This window comes from Helianthus annuus, chromosome 15 (assembly GCF_002127325.2).
Source record: "Helianthus annuus cultivar XRQ/B chromosome 15, HanXRQr2.0-SUNRISE, whole genome shotgun sequence".
Classification (NCBI taxonomy): Eukaryota; Viridiplantae; Streptophyta; class Magnoliopsida; order Asterales; family Asteraceae; genus Helianthus; species Helianthus annuus.
This window is the reverse complement of record NC_035447.2, coordinates 43734380-43756339: the sequence shown is the minus strand read 5'-3', so window position 1 is coordinate 43756339 and position 21960 is coordinate 43734380. Positions and strand designations below refer to the sequence as shown.

Below are 21960 nucleotides of genomic sequence, written 5' to 3'. Positions count from 1 at the left end.
GGTGACCAGGTCATTTGAAATTGAACTCCAGGTCGCACGATGTGATCCAGGTCGTGTGAGAGTGATCCAGGTCGTGTGAAGTTGAATTCCAGGTCGTTTGGATTTTTACCCGGTTGTTTGAAAAGTATCCAGCTCGTTTGGAGTAATTTAAGTTTGTACGGTTTATGGATTTTCAGCTCACGTGACATTTCAGACTGTTTGGAATCGATAGTTTGTGAAATTGTTCGTACCGAAACATGGATTCTGAAATTTACAACGCATTTGCTACCCCGATCACTATGGCTCAGAATGTGAACTTAGAAAATGAAATGGGCACCATGCAAAAACCGCCTAAGCTAATGAATATCAAGGAGTATAGTGGATGGGAGGAATGTTTCGAAAATTGGGTTCAAGCGAATCACTTAGAGGCGTGGGAATGTGTTAAAGAACGATATGTTAGACCGATTGATGAATACGGAGAGATTGTTGCTATTAAAGAGTTAGATGAAAAAGAGAAAAAGAAATACAAAAGTGAAAAGATGATGATCAGTATATTGCAACAAGCCATTAAGGAGGACATCTTGATCTTATTGCAACACAACGAAGTGCACACTCAATGTGGAAAGCACTAAAAACGAAGTTTGTTGGCAGTTTAGACATGATCAAGAACAAAAAATCGCTTTTGAAGAAAGAATTTGATTTATTTCATGGATTGAAAACTGAAAACACCAAAATGATTATAGAAAGATATTGCAATTTGGTGGTTAACATGAAGCGATTGGATATCAAGAAAGATAGAGAAGAATGGGTGGAAAAGTTGGCCGATGCGTTGCCACAAGATGTTTGGGGCACATATCTTATGATTTTGAAGAATAATGGTGAATTTGAGAATCTATCGCTGAGCAAGTTTATTGAAAAACTCGAAGTTCAAGAGATGGAACAACGGAAGATGGCGAAAATGAAGAATTCTAATGGTGAACAGGACATTGGTCTGTACTACAAAGGAAGTACGATTGATAAGACCAACATTTCACCAAAGATCGAAACTGCATTTAACGCAAACAGTTCTTCTGGAGGGTCATCTCAAGGATCAAACAACAATAATGGATTCTCTTCATATCCATCATTTGATCCAAATTTTTCAACAACCAATACTAAACCGCAAAGCTCATACAACAATAATGGCCAAGTACTACAATGCAACATTGCATTACATCTTCAGAATGGTCAGAATTTCTCGGAAGAGGTTGCCAAAGGTCATATGTCTTTATTGGTGACCGTATTAGAGTCTTATGAAAGTTTGGTAGCCGGAAGGATTGGTAATCCAGTGTTGACCAAAGAGGATTATGATCAGATTGATGCTGAAGAGATGGAACTAATGGATATAAAGTGGTGTATGGCTAGTGTGTTAAGAAGAGCTGAGAAGTTTAAACAGAACACTGGAAGAGATGATTTCCGTGATGCTGGAACTTCACCTTTAGGTTTTGATAAATCTAAAGGTACTTGTTTTCCTTGCAGGGAGAAGGGGCACTTTAAGCGAGAATGCACAAATCGCGAAGCAAGTGGAGCTCAAAATCTATTCGGCAACAATGATTATCATCGAAAAGCGATTTATCATCAAATTGCTCTACAGCCGCATCAACAACAATCACCTCAAACTTCACATGCTAGGAAGGATCCGATAGAAGAGCCATCAAAGAAAGCTTATCTAGTTCATCAAGAAGATGAAAGAATTCCAGAAGGTTTTAATTGGGATCATTATGATCCTAACAGAACTTCAGATTCTAAAGCATTTGTTGCTCAATTTTTGAAGATTCAACTGCTGAAGATGAAATAGTGTATGCTTATTACGAATCTCAGCAATTCAGTCCTAAAAAGAAAGAAGAAGAATCAGTTTCAACAAAAGAGGCTTCAGAAAAGGCACCAATCTTTGATCACTCATCAGATGAAGAGAGTGATGATGACAGTGAAGAAATTCGAAAACTTGAATATTATAAAAGAGAACTTTCACCTGTTAGGTATAATTTGTATTTTGCAGGTAAAATGGAAGAGATCAAAGAAAGACATGCTGCGAAAAAAAAAGAATCATAAGGCAGCAACTGTTGAAGAAAAAATCAAACCTGAGGAAAATGTTCGAGTAGTAAAGAAGGAGGTTAACGAAATTCCAGCTATCAAGGTTGAGAAGGAAGCAGATACTGAAAAGATACCCCAGAAGTGTGAAAATTGTGATACTGTGAAAAGGCACAACAACAAATTGATTCATAACATGAATAGACTGAAAGAATCTTATGATGTTTTAAACAAAGCAATGAATCAATATAGCAAGTCAAGCAATGAAGAAGAGATAGCTATGAATACACTCAATGGAGCGTTCATGACGAAGCAGAAAATCATCAATCAGTACATTGAGAAATGTGCTGAACTTGAACAAAAATTGGAAACTCATAGGATAGAAACTAAGAGGGTAAACAGGTTATTGAAAAGTTATTCATGTGCTTCTTACGTGATTGACAGGATTTACCCTATAGTAGAAGGCATGGAAGCGTTTGAAGAGAAGAAATATGAAGTAAAGAATACTGGTAAGAAACATAGTACCAATTATACAAAGTGTGCACCTCTGCTTGAAGAAGGATATTCTCCACGAAATCCTAATTCAGAAAGAGTCAAAAAGGCAACCAATTTAAAGTGGCAATCTGAACCTTCAGATGGATTGCCAGATAATATTGACATCACATTCACTGCATCTGACACTGATCAACAATCTGAGTTGATTAAGAAAGTGGTGGATCATGTGTTAGATAAAGATGAAACCGAGGAGTCAAAGTCAAAGTCAAAGTCAAAGTCAAAGTCAAAGTCAAAGTCAAAGTCTGACACTTCAAGTCCAACAATTGAAAAGGGAAAAAGGGTTTACAATAATGATTTTCTGATATCAAAAAATAATTTGAATGACGAAACATTCAAAGTAGCATATACTTTGAATGACTCCGACAAATTATATTCTGATGAAGAATTTCCAATAAGAAGTGTACAAACTGAACAGATTAAAAAGGTTTTCAAATTAACAGAAATTAATATTTCTGAAATAAAAGATAAAAACCTTTCTGAAAAACCTAAACAATACACTTCAAGAGTTCAATAAAGGTTAAACAAGAAAAAAGGTTTTGGTCCAAATCACAAAAATAATTTCAAAAAGAAAGGATTAGGTTTTATTCCAAAAGAAAATGAAAAATGTGTTAAAGATTTGAAATCGAAAGTAGTGTTGGTGCATTCATCTATTGTCTTCGTCTTATATCGAGTCTCAGTTTATTATATTTGAACATGAAAGTTTGAAAGGGTTTAGTTTGAAAGGGTTTAGTTTGAAAGGGTTTAGTTTGAAGGGGGCTTAGTTTGAAATGCATCCTGTCCGTTTGAAACACTTTCAAACTAAAGGGTCACTTTCAAACTAAAGGGTCCCTCCTATAAATAGGTTTCAAACTTTCACCATTTGTAACTTTCCGGCTAGAGCAACGAAGTGCTGCCGAAGTGTTGTCAGGTTGTAAAACGTTCTCAAATCAATAATACAACAGTTTATAGTGTGAATCTAGCTGAATTGACCTCTACACGTCTGTTTCCGCCGTTCGTTTAGAGATAAACTCTTCTGATCGACTCGTTCGGGTCTGAAATCGATCCTACAAGTGGTATCAGTGCTCAGGAGGAAGAGTTCTATACAATTCAGCTGCATTTTCTGTTTCTACATCTTTCTTTTTCGAAAATTACAAGTTTTCACGGTTGAAATCGGCTGAAACTCTCACAATATGTGCGTAATGGTGTTTTAACAAAGCCTTGAGAATTTCAGGTCAAAAATCGAAGTAAAAGTGGGAAAAATGGCATGAAATATGGGTTCCGTTTGAACGTAGAAGCTTCCTATCGTTTGAAAATTGATTCTGTCGTTTGAAAACCTCTCTATCGTTTGAAATATCGTTTGAGGTGATCGTTCCGTTTGAAAATTTGTCCATTCCGTTTGAAATATGCTTCATATCGTTTGAAACTGTACCTGACCATTTGAAAGTTGCCATCGTGACCGTTTGAAACTGGTCTGGCCGTTTGAGATTAACCCTGTCCGTTTGAAAATTAACCTTGTCAGTTTGAAAGGTAACCTGACCGTTTGAAATCTGAACCTTTCCGTTTGAAAATGACTGACCGTTTGAGGGTGTGACTGTTTGAAGCTGTGTCCGTTTGAAATACATTCCGTTTGAAACAAATTTGCCGTTTGAAAGATGGTTCAGTAGGTCATGTGATCATCGGCCCAAGAAAGTGTTTTGTCAGACTTAGTGGAGTCCTTGGTCAAATCCGATTTATACACATTATATTTTATCAGCCCATGTGATTGGTCATTCACTCGGTCCAAACAAAATATAAAGAAGTTGCCGACCCATCAATTGTTTTGTAATTGGCCCATGTGTTTACTTCCGTGATCGGCCCAATAGATGTATAACATGTTAATGTTTGACAGGTTATTGGTTAGGGTGGCCCAATAAAAGTTTAGAGTCAACCCACTACATGTGAGGTCCAATGGGAGTTGTCGGCTAAATACACATCATCGGTTTAATAAGCAAACAATTAAATTGATTGTTTCATATAAAAAGTTGGTCCAATCGTATATTAAAGAATATATTGAAGTTGTTGACTTGTGAAATTGTTTGTCAGCCCACTACCGATTTTGTGACCAAATCAAGTTAATGCATACATAAATTGGTGGTGTATTTTAATAAAAAAGATCGGTACATGTGTCAGCCCAATTAGAATTGAATGTGTGAGTTGATTCTTTCAATAGTTGTTGGCCATTAATATTGTTTTGCAAGTTAATCACTTGGTCTAATAGTATCAGCAGCCCGTTCATGTGTTTAACATCGGCCCATTCAATGTTTAGTGAAGCCCACTTTATACTCGGAACTATTGGAAAGTGTTTTGTTTGAACATGTGGTTTATAAGTAATTTTAAGTGAGCTGTCGGCCCATGTGCTGTTGTTGATAATCAAGGTTTGTTTTAAAAAAAAGGGTGATTACAATCAAGTGGTTAATTTGCATCAAAAGTTCAATTGAAGGATCGTACCAGATCAGGTCATTTGAAAAAGTCATTGAACATCTTCCGGGTCATAACAGTCCGCACAGTGTGTCAACCTTCAATCCGCACAGAATATTCACCAGTTCGAGTACCATTTCGATTCTATTAATTGATAAATCTTTAAACTGATTGTTTGTTTGGTTTGTCAGGTGATTTAGGTATTCTTACAAGGTGATACAAGTGTGAAACATGGACGAGGAATTCTACAACGCATTCGCTACTCCGAGTACCCCAATCACTGTTTCTCAAACCACAATGCTCGAAAACGAAACGGGAACAATACAAAAACCACCCAAACTATTGAACATTGAAGAATATAAAGGATGGGAGGGTCGGTTCGAGAACTGGGTACAAGCGAACTATCTTGATGCATGGTAATGTGTCGAGACAAAATATGTTCGACCGATGAATGATGATGAAGAGCCTGTTCCGATAAAAGATCTGAGTGCTGATGCTAGAAAGAAGTACAAAGATGAGAAAATGATGTTAAGTCTTCTTCAACAAGCAGTGAAAGAGGATATTATGGTGCTTTTGCAACACAATGGAACTTCATATTCAATTTGGAAAGCTTTAAGGTCAAAGTTTCGTGGTAGTGAAGAAATGGTCAAAAGCAAGAAATCGCTTCTAAAGAAAGAATTTGATTTGTTTCGCGGGTTAAAAAAATGAAAGTACAAGAGAGATTATCGAAAGATACTGCAATTTGCTTGCTAACATGAAGAGATTGAGTATTGAAAAAACAAATGAAGAGTTGATTGAAAAACTTGCTGATGCTTTGCCATATGAAACTTGGGGCACATATCTTATGATGTTAAGAAACAAGAAGGGTTTTAGCAATTTGACACTCAGCAAGTTTATTGAAAAAATAGAAGCTCAAGAAATGGAACAACGGAAAGTTATCCGAATGAAAGATTTTGATGGTGAACAGGACATAGGGTTATATTATAAGACAGGAGTGAATGAGAAATCATCAAATCTATCTCCGAAGGTTGAGACTGCCTACAGTGCTAAAAATTCATCTGGAAGTCCATCGTCTGGGTCCAACAGCAAAACCAGCTTTACTTCATTTTCATCAAATGATCCAAACATTTCTGCAACTAAGAACGGGAGAAAATTACAGTGCAACATTGTGTTGAATCTTGAAAATGATCAAGATTATTCTGAGGAAGTTGCCAAAAACCAAATGTCTTTATTAGGAATGGTTTTGGAATCTTACACTTGTTTTATTGCAGGTCGTATTGGCAATTCAATGTTAACCAAAGAAGATTACGACCAAATAGACGCTGAAGAGATGGAGCTAATGGATATAAAATGGTGTCTGGCTAGCGTGTTACGGAGAGCTGAGAAATTCAAACAAATCATGGGGAGAGATGATCTTCGTGATGCAAATGTTTCTACTTTAGGTTTTGACAAATCTAAAGTCACTTGTTTTCGGTGCAGGGAAAAAAGACACTTCAAGAGGGAGTGCACTAACCGAGAAGCAAGTGGGGCTCAGAATCCGTTCAACAACAATAATGATTACTATCGGAAAGCCATCTATCACCAAGTTGGTCAACAATCATCTCAACAACATAAACATCAAGCTCAAACTGCACATGGAAGAGATGTGATTGAAGATTCTGGAAAAAGAGCTTGTGTGGGTAATTATGATAGCTTGTGTGGAAAAAGAAAGGATGGTAGTGCTTTGATAATTGATCAAGATGATGACAGATTACTAGAGGGTTTTAGCTGGGAAAATTTTACCTGGGATGATTACATTCCTGATCAAACCAAAGCCTATACTGCTTTCATGGCAAAGGTTGAAAGTGATAGTGATGATGGTACTGAGTATTGGGCAAGAAAATTCAAAGCTGATATGAAATTGCTTGCTGAAAGTGATAGTGAAGATGAAAGAGCCAAGAAGAAAAAGAAAAAGATCAAGACACCTGTGAGCAGTGATGTCACGGCCCCCGACCCGGTTTGACCCGTTTCAGGAGCCGCGGGACAGAAATCCCGTGATATTTATTTATGTGATTTTAGCAGCGGAATTTTAACATCAGGATCGTTGTAAAGCTAAAAACTTTTCCCGATTATTTCATTTCACAATTTGGGATAAAACCCTGATAATTTACAATAATAAGATTTTTCTGATAAATCTTTATTTTTAAACATATTTCTTTATTTTATATTGAGCCACTATTTTAAGCTTGAAATGCTCCTCGGCACTTTTCCTGATTTACAGTAGATCACCTGAAACATGTTTGAAAAAGGTTTTTGTCAGCGGGAAATACTGAGTGAATCATTCATTTTACTGAAAAGACACATTTATTATAATTCACAGTGTTAAGATCTTTTACGCATGTTTCTGATATTAACGAACTACCCACAGTATTTGTCACTCGACCGGATCTGTGACAGTGGTCATATCACCATTGGCTGCCCCAATGAATGACGTAAATCAATTAAATTAGGTTCGCCCACCTAAAATGATTTAAACTGTAGTAATGTGCACAATACCCCACATACTGGCTGTAATTTGGTGATTACATCAACTTAATCACTGTAATTACAATTCTGAAAATAATTTGGAGTATTGTAAAACAGTTGATAAAAAGAGAATGACTCACATTGCAGATTTAATATGGATAGAATATGATTTAGCCCTGTTAACCTAATTTCAACAATAATGCACACAAAACAGGGTTAGTGATCAATACAGCAGTTACGATAACTCACAAGATCAAATTCTCACAATGAACGACAAAGTGCGATACTTAAACTCATTCATCGAATTAACGACGAACGACAAAGTATAACCCTAATGTGGGCGGCACTTAAACATTTTTTGGATATATTGATCTCGGAAAATGAATCGTAATAGCGATCGAGTGATTACCCTGTTTTGCGGCAGCAATTCAAAAGCAGTGTGGGTGTTTAATTGTAGTAAAACGACCTTAACTCGACGTACAGACAACTATTTTACGTCGTTTCAACTCCCAGATTCAAGTCCCAAGGTCCTCTATTTATACTGAAAATTGGCATCTCCCGCGTGTCGCGGCAGAATTCGGGGAACCTCCCGCGTATCGCCTGGGATTCCAATTTAGGGTAGGGTAGGTTTCGTGTCCAGTAGCTTGGGTGAGTTGACAGTTTTGTTAAATTCAACTTAGACAACGAATAATAAGGATAATATCGATTAGGGTTTAACCCCCCCTGAGTTTTAGGGGCCCTGATCCTGATTCCAATTGTTCCGAAAATTTTAGGGTTAGTGCGAAATTACTTGGGTGTCTCAATTAGGGTTTCCTTATTGACTAATTATCACTCTAATTATTAATTTTAAGGAGAGTTGTTACATCCTCCCCACCTTAGGAAAAATCTCGTCCTCGAGATTCATTGAAACAGATGAGGGTACTTGCGCTTCATTTCTGATTCCAGTTCCCAAGTGTATTCCGGTCCTCTCTTTGAATTCCATTTGACTTTCACCAGTACGAGTCGTTTGTGTTTGAGAAACTTGATTTTCTTATCTTCTATTTGTAAGGGTTTCTCTATGAATTTCAGCTTTTCGTTTACCTCTACATCTTGAAGAGGTACTACCAGGGATTCGTCTGATAGACACTTCTTGAGATTTGATACATGAAATACATCATGTACTCCAGCTAGTTCTTCTGGTAGTTGTAAGCGATAAGCAACTGGTCCGATTTGTTGAATCACTGGGAATGGTCCAACATATCTTGGACTCAGTTTTCCTTTCTTACCAAATCGTACTACTCCTTTCCAAGGAGATACTTTCAAAAGTACTTTGTCTCCTATCTGGAATTCGAGTGGCTTGCGGCGATTGTCTGCATAGCTCTTCTGGCTATCTCTGGTTGTTTTCAATCTTTCCTTGATTTGGGTTATCTTGTTTGTGGTTTCTTGCACGATTTCTGGACCTGATAATTGACTTTCTCCTATTTCTGCCCAACATACGGGAGTTCTGCACTTGCGTCCATACAGTGCTTCGAATGGAGCGGCTTCAATGCTTGAGTGATAACTATTGTTATAGGAGAATTCAATTAATGGTAAATGATTATCCCAATTACCTCCAAAGTCAATTACACATGCTCGGAGCATATCTTCTAGAGTTTGGATCGTCCTTTCACTTTGTCCGTCGGTCTGTGGATGATATGCAGTACTTAAATTGAGTCGGGTTCCCATTGATTCTTGGAAACTTGTCCAGAAACGGGAAGTGAAACGACTATCTCTATCCGATACAATGGAGAGTGGAACTCCATGTAAGGATACTATTTCATCTACATACAACTTGGCTAACCTTTCCATACTAAAGGTTTCCTTCATTGGTAGAAAATGAGCGGATTTGGTTAATCGGTCTACGATCACCCAAATGGCATCATTACCTTTTCTGGTTTTGGGTAACTTAGTAACAAAGTCCATTGTTATGAGTTCCCATTTCCATACAGGCATTTCTAATTGTTGTAGTAGACCTGAGGGTTTCTGATGTTCGGCTTTAATTTGTGAACAAGTTAAACACTTAGATACGTATTCGGCTATATCCTTTTTCATTCCTATCCACCAAAAATTCTTTCTTAAATCTTGGTACATCTTATTGTTTCCTGGGTGTATAGTATACCTAGATTTATGAGCTTCCTCTAAAATCTTTGATCTTAAATTTCCTTGTTTAGGTACCCAAATTCTGCTGTTATGGAATTTCCAGATTCCATCCTTTCCTTGTTCTCATTCTTTTAGGTAACCTTTCATTCCTTCGGCATCGTCCTTGATTGCCGTTTCCTGAATTTCCTTCAATTGTTCCATTAAATCTACTTGTAGATTTATTCTAAGAGCACGGACTCGCTTTTGCTTTTCATGGAACTTACGACTTAAGGCATCTGCGACTACGTTTGCCTTTCCTTCGTGATATTGAATATCACAATTGTAATCACTCAGGATTTCCATCCATCTTCTTTGCCTCATGTTTAACTCTTTTTGCCCAAATATATATCTTAAACTCTTATGATCTGTATAAACAGTAAACTTACTTCCATACAGATAATGTCTCCATATCTTAAGGGCAAAAACTATAGCTCCTAATTCTAAATCATGAGTCATGTAGTTTTCCTCGTGCTTCTTCAATTGTCTGGAAGTATACGCAATTACCTTTTTGCGTTGCATCAACACACATCCGTATCCTAATTTTGAAGCATCACAATATACCTCAAAATCTTCTGTTCCTTCTGGTAAGGCTAAGATTGGAGCATTGGTTAATTTCTGCTTTAGAATTCTGAAGGCTTCTTCTTGTTTATGTCCCCACTCAAACTTAGTGGCTTTACAGGTTAGCTTAGTTAATGGTACAGCTATTTTGGAAAAATACTTAATAAACCGTCTATAATAACCGGCCAAACCTATAAAACTTCTAATTTCCATTGCAGTTTGCGGAACCTTCCAATTGGTAATTGCTTCTATCTTAGCAGGATCTACGTGAATACCTTCGTGATTCACCATGTGTCCTAAGAATTGCACTTCTTGTAGCCAAAATTCACATTTTGAGAATTTAGCGTACAACTTTTCTTTTCTTAACAAAGTTAAGAGTGCATGCAAGTGCTGGCAATGTTCGACCTGACTTTTTGAATAAATAAGTATATCGTCTATGAAAACAATTACAAATTTATCCAAATATGGTTTACAGATCCTGTTCATCATGTCCATAAATGCTGCGGGTGCATTAGTTAATCCAAAGGGCATGACTGTAAACTCATAATGTCCATACCTAGTCCTAAATGCAGTTTTAGGTATGTCTTCTTCTTGAACCTTTAATTGATGATATCCGGAGCGCAAGTCTATCTTAGAAAAATATTTAGCGCCTTGTAATTGATCGAAAAGATCATCAATCCTAGGTAATGGGTATCGATTCTTAATTGTAACCTTATTCAATTCTCTATAATCGATACACATTCTCATCGATCCATCTTTCTTTTTCACAAACAACACCGGTGCACCCCAAGGGGATGAACTAGGTTGTATAAATCCTTTGCTTAGTAATTCATCTAATTGCTTCTTTAATTCTAACATTTCGGTAGGAGCTAATCGATAGGGTGCCTTGGCTATCGGTGTAGTTCCTGAAATTAGATGAATCCTAAATTCTACCTCCCTATCTGGTGGTAACCCAGGTAAATCTTCTGGAAATACATCTGGGTATTCTGAGACTACAGGGATTTCCTTAAGTTCTTTTCCTTTAGTACAAATGATTACTGAAATCATATATACTATTCCCTGCTTCTGTTCATAATTAGCAACTTTCATTACTGATATGAACTTCAGTGGCTTTCGAGGTTTATCTCCTGAAATCTTAATTATCTCTCCAGTAGGTGCTTGAATTTCTATAGAGTTTCTATCACAAATGATTTGAGCATGGTTGGCTATTAACCAATCCATTCCTAACACAACATCAAACTCGGCTAATTTCATAGGCAATAGGTTTGCAGTAAATTTATGACCTAAGAGTTCTATTTCTACTTTTTGCAAAACCTGATGGATTTTGACTGAATTCCCATCTGCAGTTTCGACTGTAAAAATCTGCCTAACGGTAGTTAAAGGTAACTTAAGAGCTTGACAGAATGCAGTATTTATAAAACTTTGGTTTGCACCAGAGTCAAATAATACTTTTGCATAAATGTTGTGAACTAAAAACGTACCGGCTATCACATCCGGGATGAGCTCTGCTTCTTGAGTAGTTAGCTGGAATGCTCTGGCATTCTTCTTAGTAGCTCCTTCGGTCGCTTTGGGTTTGTTGTCTACGGGTTTGACTAACTTAGGACATTCTGTTTTGAAATGTCCGGCTTCTCCACAATTGTAACAAATTATGGATTTCTTCCTGCAGTTTTCTTCACGATGTCCTGTTGTCTTGCAAAAATTGCAAATTCTATTACGTTTTCCAAAATGGTTCTTCCTGCAAATTTTGCAGAACGGCACAGTTGAAGATTGCCCTGTTCCTTTCTTCTTGAAATTACTACTATTACCCATCCTAAATCCTTGGGTAATTTTCTGAGCTAGTTCCTTTTTCCTATCTTCATCCCTTGTGCATATTAGTTCATCAGTTAGGGTGTTAGCTAATTCTACTGCATCGTCAATAGTGCGAGGTCTCGCAGCCTTAACGATATTTCGAATTTCGCTAATTAATCCCCAAATATAGCGAGAAATGAGTACCGGTTCTGGCGAAGCCAGGTTAGGTACCACTCTAGCATATTCGAAGAATGTCGAAGTATAACCACGACAATCCACACCTAACATCCGATGAGTTAGGAACTTATTTGCCATTTGTTCCTTTTCATACTCAGGACAGAATTTTCTTTCTACCAGATTCTTGAATTCTTCCCAAGTCATAGCATAAGCCCTATTTCTTCCTTTAGCTTGTAACACAGTGTTCCACCATTCCAGTGCTCCTTCTTTAAACAGATTTGATGTGTACATGACCTGATCATCTTTGGCACACTTACTTATTGCAATTACTGCTTCGGTTTTCTCAAACCAACGCAGCGATGCAGTTGCCCTTTCATTGCCTGCAAATTCAGTGGGTTTACAAGCAAGGAATTCTTTGAAAGTGCAACCAGGTGTTGTAGCTTTCTGTTTCTTAGGGAGCGGCGTGTGCTGGGATTCATTATCATGATTAACATGATTATGGCCACCGTTTATACTATTACTGAAGTTATCTTCAGTAGTACGTTTACTAGGAATGATATGTTGCGGTTCGATTGGACTTTTTACAGCAGCAACAAATGCTGGAATAGCATTGGCTATCCCTTGAGCAACAATATTTTCAATATCTTGTCTAGTCATATATTGATCCCCTGGATGTTGCTCTGACTGATTAGCTTCATTTACCGGTTCATTACCATTATTAGCCATCTGATAATATATATTAATTAGTATCTTGATAAATAGCAATTTATACACAAACACTCAGAAAATTCATAATGCACATAAAGTCAAAACTATCGATTTCTCGATTCCATTTCATATCCGTTATAGTATGCATCACTACACACAGATATTTTACAAAGTTTTATTTGGAGTTATGTTACAGACTGATTTCACTATTTACTATACTATTACACAACTATAGTTTTACCATCTTCCTATCCCTCACCATTTGTTGTTCTAAAAACGCATTTCCCTTTCATCATACTTCCAAGCAATCTGTCCCCCTATCTCCCTGATTCTATTCCCTGCATCCATCAACTCTTCACCGAAATGGCGAAGTTCAGCCATATTCTCAGTGCTCATTGGTGGATTAGGTAGGGGTTCTGGGTCGAATTGTGGAAAGAAGGAATAAGGGTCATTGACAATATTTTGAAATTGCCAATCATTCATCCACCATTCTTCCATTTTTACAGGTTGGGCGTGGACTATTGGGTCTGGGATTGCTGGTGCAAAATTCATAGGGAGTGGATTTTCACTAGGATAGGTAAAAACATTTGTATTGACAGGCTGAATAGTTTCACAGTTTACCAATAGAAAATCTATTTTATTCTGAAAAGTTATTCCCTGGTTTTGGTTTTGATTGGAGCTCTCTCCGATTTCTATCTGAGTTGGTCTAGAACCTTGTCCTACTTCCATTTCTATTTCTTTAGAATATTCCTCAAACTGTATTTCCATTTGCCTAGAATCTTTCTTAACTTCAGTTTCCATCTCTTGCTGTTTAGAACTCTCCTTAATTACAATTTCTTTTCCTTTTTCTAAAGGGTTGTTTATTTTAGGAAGTTTCGGAACTGGCTTTTTCCTACGAATACGACTACCCCATACATAATTCTTCTTTTTCTTTCGTTTTGGCTTTGTCAAAGGTGGAGCATGGAATTCTACAGGTTGGTCCACATCAGTCAAGTATCCAGTAAACTCTTGGGAAACTTCTATATTCACCGGGTAAAGATTGAGGTTCTGAAAAGCTTCAGATATCTCGCTCATGCTGTGTAGCATATATGCATAATGCACAGAAATGCTATGTTAAAACTTTGGAACAAAGTTTAACAAATAACATCAAAGTTTTATTGCACATTATTTGTACAAAATACAAGAAAGAACACACACTCAGCTTTATTTATCTACTTACTGAGAAGTACTAGTACTAGATTTAGAGTACTTTAAAGTTTTGCATTTTCTGCTACAGTAGCTAGCATATACAAATTTGTCCATTTTTCATCTAACTTATCTTTCCACGGGGATTTATTAATTATCTCCTGGGTTTCCTTTTTAATCCTCTTTTCTCGGATTTGCTCCTTACTTTTCTTAATAATCATACTCCTTTTTCTAGGAGAAAGTGGATTTTCATACTGTGCTTTACGCACAAATATTCCTTCTTCAGGAATTGTAGGGAGCTTTGAAAATTTAGTTTTGGATGAACTTCCCTCTTCGTAGACTGACCTATCTAATTTAAGATAGATATCTTGTAACTTTTGCTTACCCATACTGTAACTAACAAATAGTCAATTAAAAACACATAATCACATAACAGTAATCAGGAAAAATTAAGTATCTGTTAAATACTTAATTAGCTTAACTCAGTGGCTCTGATACCACCTTATTTCTGTCACGGCCCCCGACCCGGTTTGACCCGTTTCAGGAGCCGCGGGACAGAAATCCCGTGATATTTATTTATGTGATTTTAGCAGCGGAATTTTAACATCAGGATCGTTGTAAAGCTAAAAACTTTCCCCGATTATTTCATTTCACAATTTGGGATAAAACCCCGATAATTTACAATAATAAGATTTTTCTGATAAATCTTTATTTTTAAACATATTTCTTTATTTTATATTGAGCCACTATTTTAAGCTTGAAATGCTCCTCGGCACTTTTCCTGATTTACAGTAGATCACCTGAAACATGTTTGAAAAAGGTTTTTGTCAGCGGGAAATACTGAATGAATCATTCATTTTACTGAAAAGACACATTTATTATAATTCACAGTGTTAAGATCTTTTACGCATGTTTCTGATATCAACCAACTACCCACAGTATTTGTCACTCGACCGGATCTGTGACAGTGGTCATATCACCATTGGCTGCCCCAATGAATGACGTAAATCAATTAAATTAGGTTCGCCCACCTAAAATGATTTAAACTGTAGTAATGTGCACAATACCCCACATACTGGCTGTAATTTGGTGATTACATCAACTTAATCACTGTAATTACAATTCTGAAAATAATTTGGAGTATTGTAAAACAGTTGATAAAAAGAGAATGACTCACATTGCAGATTTAATATGGATAGAATATGATTTAGCCCTGTTAACCTAATTTCAACAATAATGCACACAAAACAGGGTTAGTGATCAATACAGCAGTTACGATAACTCACAAGATCAAATTCTCACAATGAACGACAAAGTGCGATACTTAAACTCATTCATCGAATTAACGACGAACGACAAAGTATAACCCTAATGTGGGCGGCACTTAAACATTCTTTGGATATATTGATCTCGGAAAATGAATCGTAATAGCGATCGAGTGATTACCCTGTTTTGCGGCAGCAATTCGAAAGCAGTGTGGGTGTTTAATTGTAGTAAAACGACCTTAACTCGACGTACAGACAACTATTTTACGTCGTTTCAACTCCCAGATTCAAGTCCCAAGGCCCTCTATTTATACTGAAAATTGGCATCTCCCGCGTGTCGCGGCAGAATTCGGGGAACCTCCCGCGTATCGCCTGGGATTCCAATTTAGGGTAGGGTAGGTTTCGTGTACAGTAGCTTGGGTGAGTTGACAGTTTTGTTAAATTCAACTTAGACAACGAATAATAAGGATAATATCGATTAGGGTTTAACCCCCCCCCCCCCCCTGAGTTTTAGGGGCCCTGATCCTGATTCCAATTGTTCTGAAAATTTTAGGGTTAGTGCGAAATTACTTGGGTGTCTCAATTAGGGTTTCTTTATTGACTAATTATCACTCTAATTATTAATTTTAAGGAGAGTTGTTACAAGTGATGATGAAGAGGTTCCGGTGGTGAGAAGACAAAAAGTGAAAGAAGTGCCTAAATTCAAGGTTGAGGAAGAAGTTGATGCGAAAAAGATTCCAGTGAAGTGTGAGAACTGTGAAGCTATAAAGAAGCAGAACAGCACACTGATTTACAACTTAAACAGTTTGAAGGAATCTTACGATGTGCTGAACAAAGCAATGAACCAATACAACCAAACGAGTGAAGAACAAGCAATTGCAATGAAGACACTTCAGGGAGCATTCATGATCAAACAGAAAGTAGTGAATAATTACATCGAGAAGTGTGCTGCTTTGGAACAAAAGCTTGAGTTGCAAAGAATTGAAACTGAAAGAGTTAATCGTTTGTTAAAAAGTTACTCATGTACTTCTTATGTCATTGACAGGATTTATCCGACGGTTGAAAGTATGAAGGCATGGGAAGATGATGAGGTAACTGAAGAAAAGGAAGCTGGAAAAATTGCTGATGAAAAGACTTTGGAAAAGAAGAAGAATGACAAGAAGAAAACAACTGAGAAGAAAGATTCTGGTAAGAAACAAGGTGTCAGTTATAACAAGTGTCCACCTCCGCTGGAAAATGGATATTTGCCGAGATACCCAAACGATGAAAGAGTCAAAAAGGCAACAAATTTACAGTGGGAGTCGGAGTCGTCTGTCAATCTTCCAGATAGTATTGATGTTGTGTTTACATCGTCTGACACTGATCAACAGTCTCAATTGATGAAGAAAGTCGTGGATCATGTGTTAGAAAATGATGAGATAGAGGAGTCAAAGTCGGAGTCCGCGTCAGAGTCAAAGTCTGAGTCAAGCACTCCGGGTCAAACAGAAAAACAGGGAAAAATAGTCTATGACAAAGAATTCCTGTTATCAAAATCTAATTTGGATGATGGATTGTTTAAAGTTGCTTACACTTTGAGTGATTCTGACAAATTATATTCTGATGAAGAATTTCCAATAAGAGGTGTCAAAACTGAATTGATAAACAAGGTTTTCAAACTCACAGAAATTAATATTTCTGAAATAAAAGACTTATGTCTTAATGAAAAACCAAGACCTTACACTTCAAGAGTACAACAAAGATTAAACAAGAAAAAGAATTACAGTTCTGGTTCAGGTTTCCAAAAGAAATCAAACCATAACGGTAATTTCAAAAAGAAAGGTTTATGTTTTACTCCAACAGAAAGAAAAATGAAAAATATGTTCGTGATTTTAAATCTAAATTGTCTTTTGTTTCAGGCACATCAACTGATGAAGAAGAAAAGACAAGTTTCTGGAGGGAATCAAATAGTGAGTTCATTGCAAAGAAGCAAGATGAATTGAAGAAGATGGCTGAGAAGAATACGGATGCGAGAACCTGTTTCCGATGCAACACTGTTGGACATATTGCCCGAGATTGTTCTAAGGCAATACAACCAAAACAGGGAGTATTTCGTAAACTCAAAGAGAAAGTAGTTGAGTTCGAACCACCAATTGATAGAACAAAATTGTTTAAAGATTCTACATTTGAAATTGGTGAGAGTTCGAACAAGTTTTACAAGAAGAGAGCCAAATCTGACAACCAAAAATGGGTTGTTAAGAAGGTTGGTGAAAGCTCTAGCGATGATTCTAATAGGTCAAAATCAGAGGAGCTATCTTCTGGCGATGAATCTGACTCCACAAAGTCAGATGAGCCACAGGTTGTTTCAAAAAGTGAAGCTGTTTTAAAAGATGAAAAATCAGTTCCGATTGTGAATAATGAGGAATTTCCATCACTTCGGGCTGAAAATTATAAAAAGAAAATTGGTAAAACTGAAATTTCTAATCAATTTTTAAATGATAAACAGGAATTTGATGCTGAGAAGGCCTTTAACCCCAAGTTAAAACATATCTTTGGCAAGATGATTGATCGAAAAGTCAAAGGGGTTAAAGAATTTTATGAGAAGAAAACAAAGAAAGAAAAGATTGAACCATCCCTGGTTTGTGACTGGGATGGTACATATTATGAATAGTAAATCTCAGGACTTGCCGGAACAGGTTGGTAAGCGTGGAGCATGAATCGGCATCTTTCTTGATAGTTTATTCGGTAATGTCAATCATTCAAACGGTAAAGAGGTTTGTTTATGTTTGATTGGTTATAATTGCAAGTGGTTTGACGATTTGATTGCATATGGTAAATCAAGGACATTAATTTGTACTTGTATTTTCCTACAACTGGTTGGAAGACAATATGATGAACCACAACCCCGAACTTGTTATTGATAAATCTACAAGTGATAAAATCAATCAAACTTATTTTCCGGAAAAACCATTTTGATTAAAACAAACTTAAGTGTTTTGAAATCTAAATGGGAAAATAGTTTGTTGATAGGGAGAGTTCTGATTGTTTATGCCAAGCGAATGGCGAATTGAGGTGATTTGATATCGGTTGTCATGTTTTTGTATAGTTTGTTTTCAATTTTCGTTAATGTGTTTGCATTTTAGGGGGAGTAGAAAATTTCAGAAAATCCAAAAAACATTAGAGAATTTGAAAAAGCCAAAAACATGATAAAATCAAAAATGAGTTTTGTTGTGAAAAAGAGGAAATGATAGTACATCAGTGGACTATCACAACATGCTAAAGAATTGGAAAGTTTAAAAGTGATAAACAATCTTACTACGGATGTGCCAGTAGGTTTTTGCACATTTAGTAAATTGAAACGAGATATAAACCTAATTCAAACTTGCTTGATTCGTGGGTAACTATTCTTGAATATATGGGTAACCCCCGAAATCTTGTTTGAAAGGTCCCGTATTCCGAGATACTAGGTCTTTATACTCAGTGATATCTGGGGTATTATCCCGGGACTTCTGCTGTATGGAAGTACTGACCTAGTCCCCGGATAATGCTTTTCGCAAAATGCTTGAAACATAGCATCGCCCTTAGCAAGCTGATGAGACAATAAAATTGATAGTCGCTGCTGTTGTAATCAAAAGATCCTCTAAAGGGGACCCACCTAAGGTCGAAGCCGTCATCTCTCTGCGTATACGGAAGTATCGACCTGAGCTCTCACGGCCCTCGCACATAACCCCTTTACAGATATCATCTGTGGTATACTCACCTGTAAGACTGAATATTGGGATCTGGATACAGGAGTATATTCGAGTGGAGTGATACACAATTAAGTTTTAGTTTCTAAAACATTAATATCGTATCTCGAATCGATTGAAATTTGTGTGAAAATTTAAAGTGGATCAATATACTGACAATCTAGGTAAATTGTTTCGAACTGAGTATGTTTAAAGCTTAACGGTGTTAGTGATTTGTCACAAAACTGATATGATCCTCTTACACAAACTCACAAAAATATTGTTTGTAAATATTTTGTTTTTCTCTGCATTTCATTTCATTACATAAAAAAATCCAAAAAGATTTTTGGTGTGTTTTAGCATAAATTTTAAAAAATTCAAAAAGATTTTCAACAACTGGTGTTGGAGAACTAATTTTCAAAATTCCGAGTACTAAACATGATGAACAGATGGTTTGGGTGAATATGTTTTGTTTTGAAAAATTAAAATATATCTTCAAGTGGTTTATCAAAGATTAACATTGTAAAATCATTCTTTGATTGTATTATTCCTGCAAGAGGTTCATTAGCTGGTGAGATTGTTTCTACAAGTTATCATCAGAAAATTTATTTTTGGGTAGAGAATGTGCAGGTTATCTGAAGATAGAGTGTCAGGTTCCGATACCTGAAGATTGTGTGATTTCAACAAGCCAGGCTGCGATCCCAACATATCGAAAGGGGGAGTCTGAAGACATCCGAGTAGAGATTGTTCGTGGAAAGTCTGTTGATGATGACGAAAAGAGAAGAGAAAGATTTGAGGATTCTTACAACGTCAAATACTTCAAAGAGTTCGAGAGGACTGATAAAGATTGAAGATGCGAAGACTCGACATTGAAGACTCCGTCAACATCTGAGGGGGAGTCTGTTGGTGCATTCATCTATTGTCTTCGTCTTATATCGAGTCTCAGTTTATTATATTTGAACATGAAAGTTTGAAAGGGTTTAGTTTGAAAGGGTTTAGTTTGAAGGGGGTTTAGTTTGAAATGCATCCTGTCCGTTTGAAACATTTTCAAACTAAAGGGTCACTTTCAAACTAAAGGGTCCCTCCTATAAATAGGTTTCAAACTTTCACCATTTGTAACTTTCCGGCTAGAGCAACGAAGTGCTGCCGAAGTGTTGTCAGGTTGTAAAACATTCTCAAATCAATAATACAACAGTTTATAGTGTGAATCTAGCTGAATTGACCTCTACACGTCTGTTTCCGCCGTTCGTTTAGAGATAAACTCTTCTGATCGACTCGTTCGGGTCTGAAATCGATCCTACAAGTTGTTTTTGTATGAAGAACATCTTCTGAAGAAGAAAAAGAGAATTTGTTCAGAAAGTAGACGAACAAAGAATTCCTTGCTAAGAAGCAAGAGGGAATGAAGAATGATGTTACACAGAAGAAGGAAATGAGAACATGTTATCAATGTAAAAAAGTTGGGCACATTGCATGGAACTGTCTAAAAGCAACCCAAACAAAACAGGGAGTCTCTGAAAACTTGAAAGAAAAATTGGTTGATAATGAACCACCAACCGAACAATTTAAAGTGCTAAAAAATTCAAAATTTGAGGTTGGTGAGAGTTCAACACGATTCTACAAAAGAAGAGTGAATCTGAACAACTACAAGTGGGTTGTTAAGAAATCAAAGGTTATTTCTGGCGATGAATCTGACTCGTCAAAGTCAGAGAAGCCACAAGTTGAGCTAAAAAGAGAAAATTCAGTTCCGCCAATGGATGATGCAAACTTTCCACCATTGCGGTGTGACAACTCGAATTTCCAAGATTTCTATTTCGCATTTATTGCACGTTCTTGTATTGTTTAGTTGATTATTTGCACAATTGATTGCTAAGGAATGGTATACATTTTAATACAATGAAATGTATTGTGTGATTATGCATGGTTATGTGTTAATTTGGAGAGACTTGTCAAATATGTGAACTTGGTGGTGAAACTGTGAAATTGATGTAAGATGGTGTGCATGTGTAAAATATGATACTTAGGGAGGTAGAGGGTAATTAGTGAAATCCTAGAGATTCTTAACCCTAATCCCTTTTCACTAATCATTTTCACAAAAACCAAAGCACTGTATTCTCTAATCCCCTAGCAATCATCATCACCACCATCATTGGCACAAGACATTCATCACTTTCGATTCCTCTCTTTCTCTAGAATCATTCAAGGTAATTGTTTATTGATCATTGTAATACTTGTGAACCCTAATTGATTGCTTGATTTATCAATTCTAAATTCTTGATTATGTGTTCATGAAAACCCTAGCTTTCATATGATACTTCTGAGGTTTTTTGTTTGAGTCCTGATGATTTAGAAATGATGTTGATTAGTGTAGGATCAATTGTCGGATGTTAAGACACAAGACATGCTAGGATGAATGAATTGATAATTGAATTGCTGCTAGACAGAATGCAAATATGTGATTAGGGTTTCACGATCGCATGAGAATATAAAACGTAACTGATACAATCTCTATGTAGTGAACATTCGTATGTTTGATTTTCTGTCTGAGTTTTAATTGTTGATCTATGTCCGACTTTTAAAACAAGTTAAGGGATCCGAGTTCTGGTCTAATGTTCTGTCCGAATTTCATAAGGAATCAAGGGTTATCCGATCTTTAACCCTAATGGGGAGTCCGATTTTTGTTATCAACATGAGGGTCCGAGTTTTAGACTCCATGGTGTTGCCCGACTTTCATACACAACACACTTGGTCCGAATTATTTAAACTTTGTGATGTCCGACCTTTTTAAATGATCATGAGGTCCGAGTTTTAATGAATGGATGAAGTCCGACTTTTGTTAATGAAACATGAGTCCGACTTTATATATATGTAATGGC

At 36.6% G+C, this 21960-nt stretch overlaps 1 protein-coding gene across 1 annotated transcript; it reads left to right on the top strand.

Annotated features, from left to right (window-relative positions):
- Positions 1–236: 236 nt before the first annotated feature.
- Positions 237–17291, top strand: LOC118487449. Its single transcript, XM_035984305.1, has 9 exons — positions 237–584; positions 851–986; positions 1793–1899; positions 2018–2193; positions 2302–2451; positions 2494–2558; positions 5232–5253; positions 16015–16128; positions 17279–17291. Exons 1-9 carry the CDS (start codon positions 237–239, stop codon positions 17289–17291), a joined length of 1131 nt encoding a protein of 376 aa, XP_035840198.1.
- Positions 17292–21960: the final 4669 nt, after the last annotated feature.

Excerpts from the sequence above, each read along its gene's own strand:
- LOC118487449 (XM_035984305.1), top strand. The coding sequence starts at position 237 with ATGGATTCTGAAATTTACAACGCATTTGCTACCCCGATCACTATGGCT. Across the intron at positions 1,900-2,017 it reads CAAAAGAGGCTTCAGAAAAG|GTAAAATGGAAGAGATCAAA; the intron begins GCACCAATCTTT and ends TGTATTTTGCAG. Across the intron at positions 2,559-5,231 it reads ATATGAAGTAAAGAATACTG|GTGATTTAGGTATTCTTACA; the intron begins GTAAGAAACATA and ends TTGGTTTGTCAG.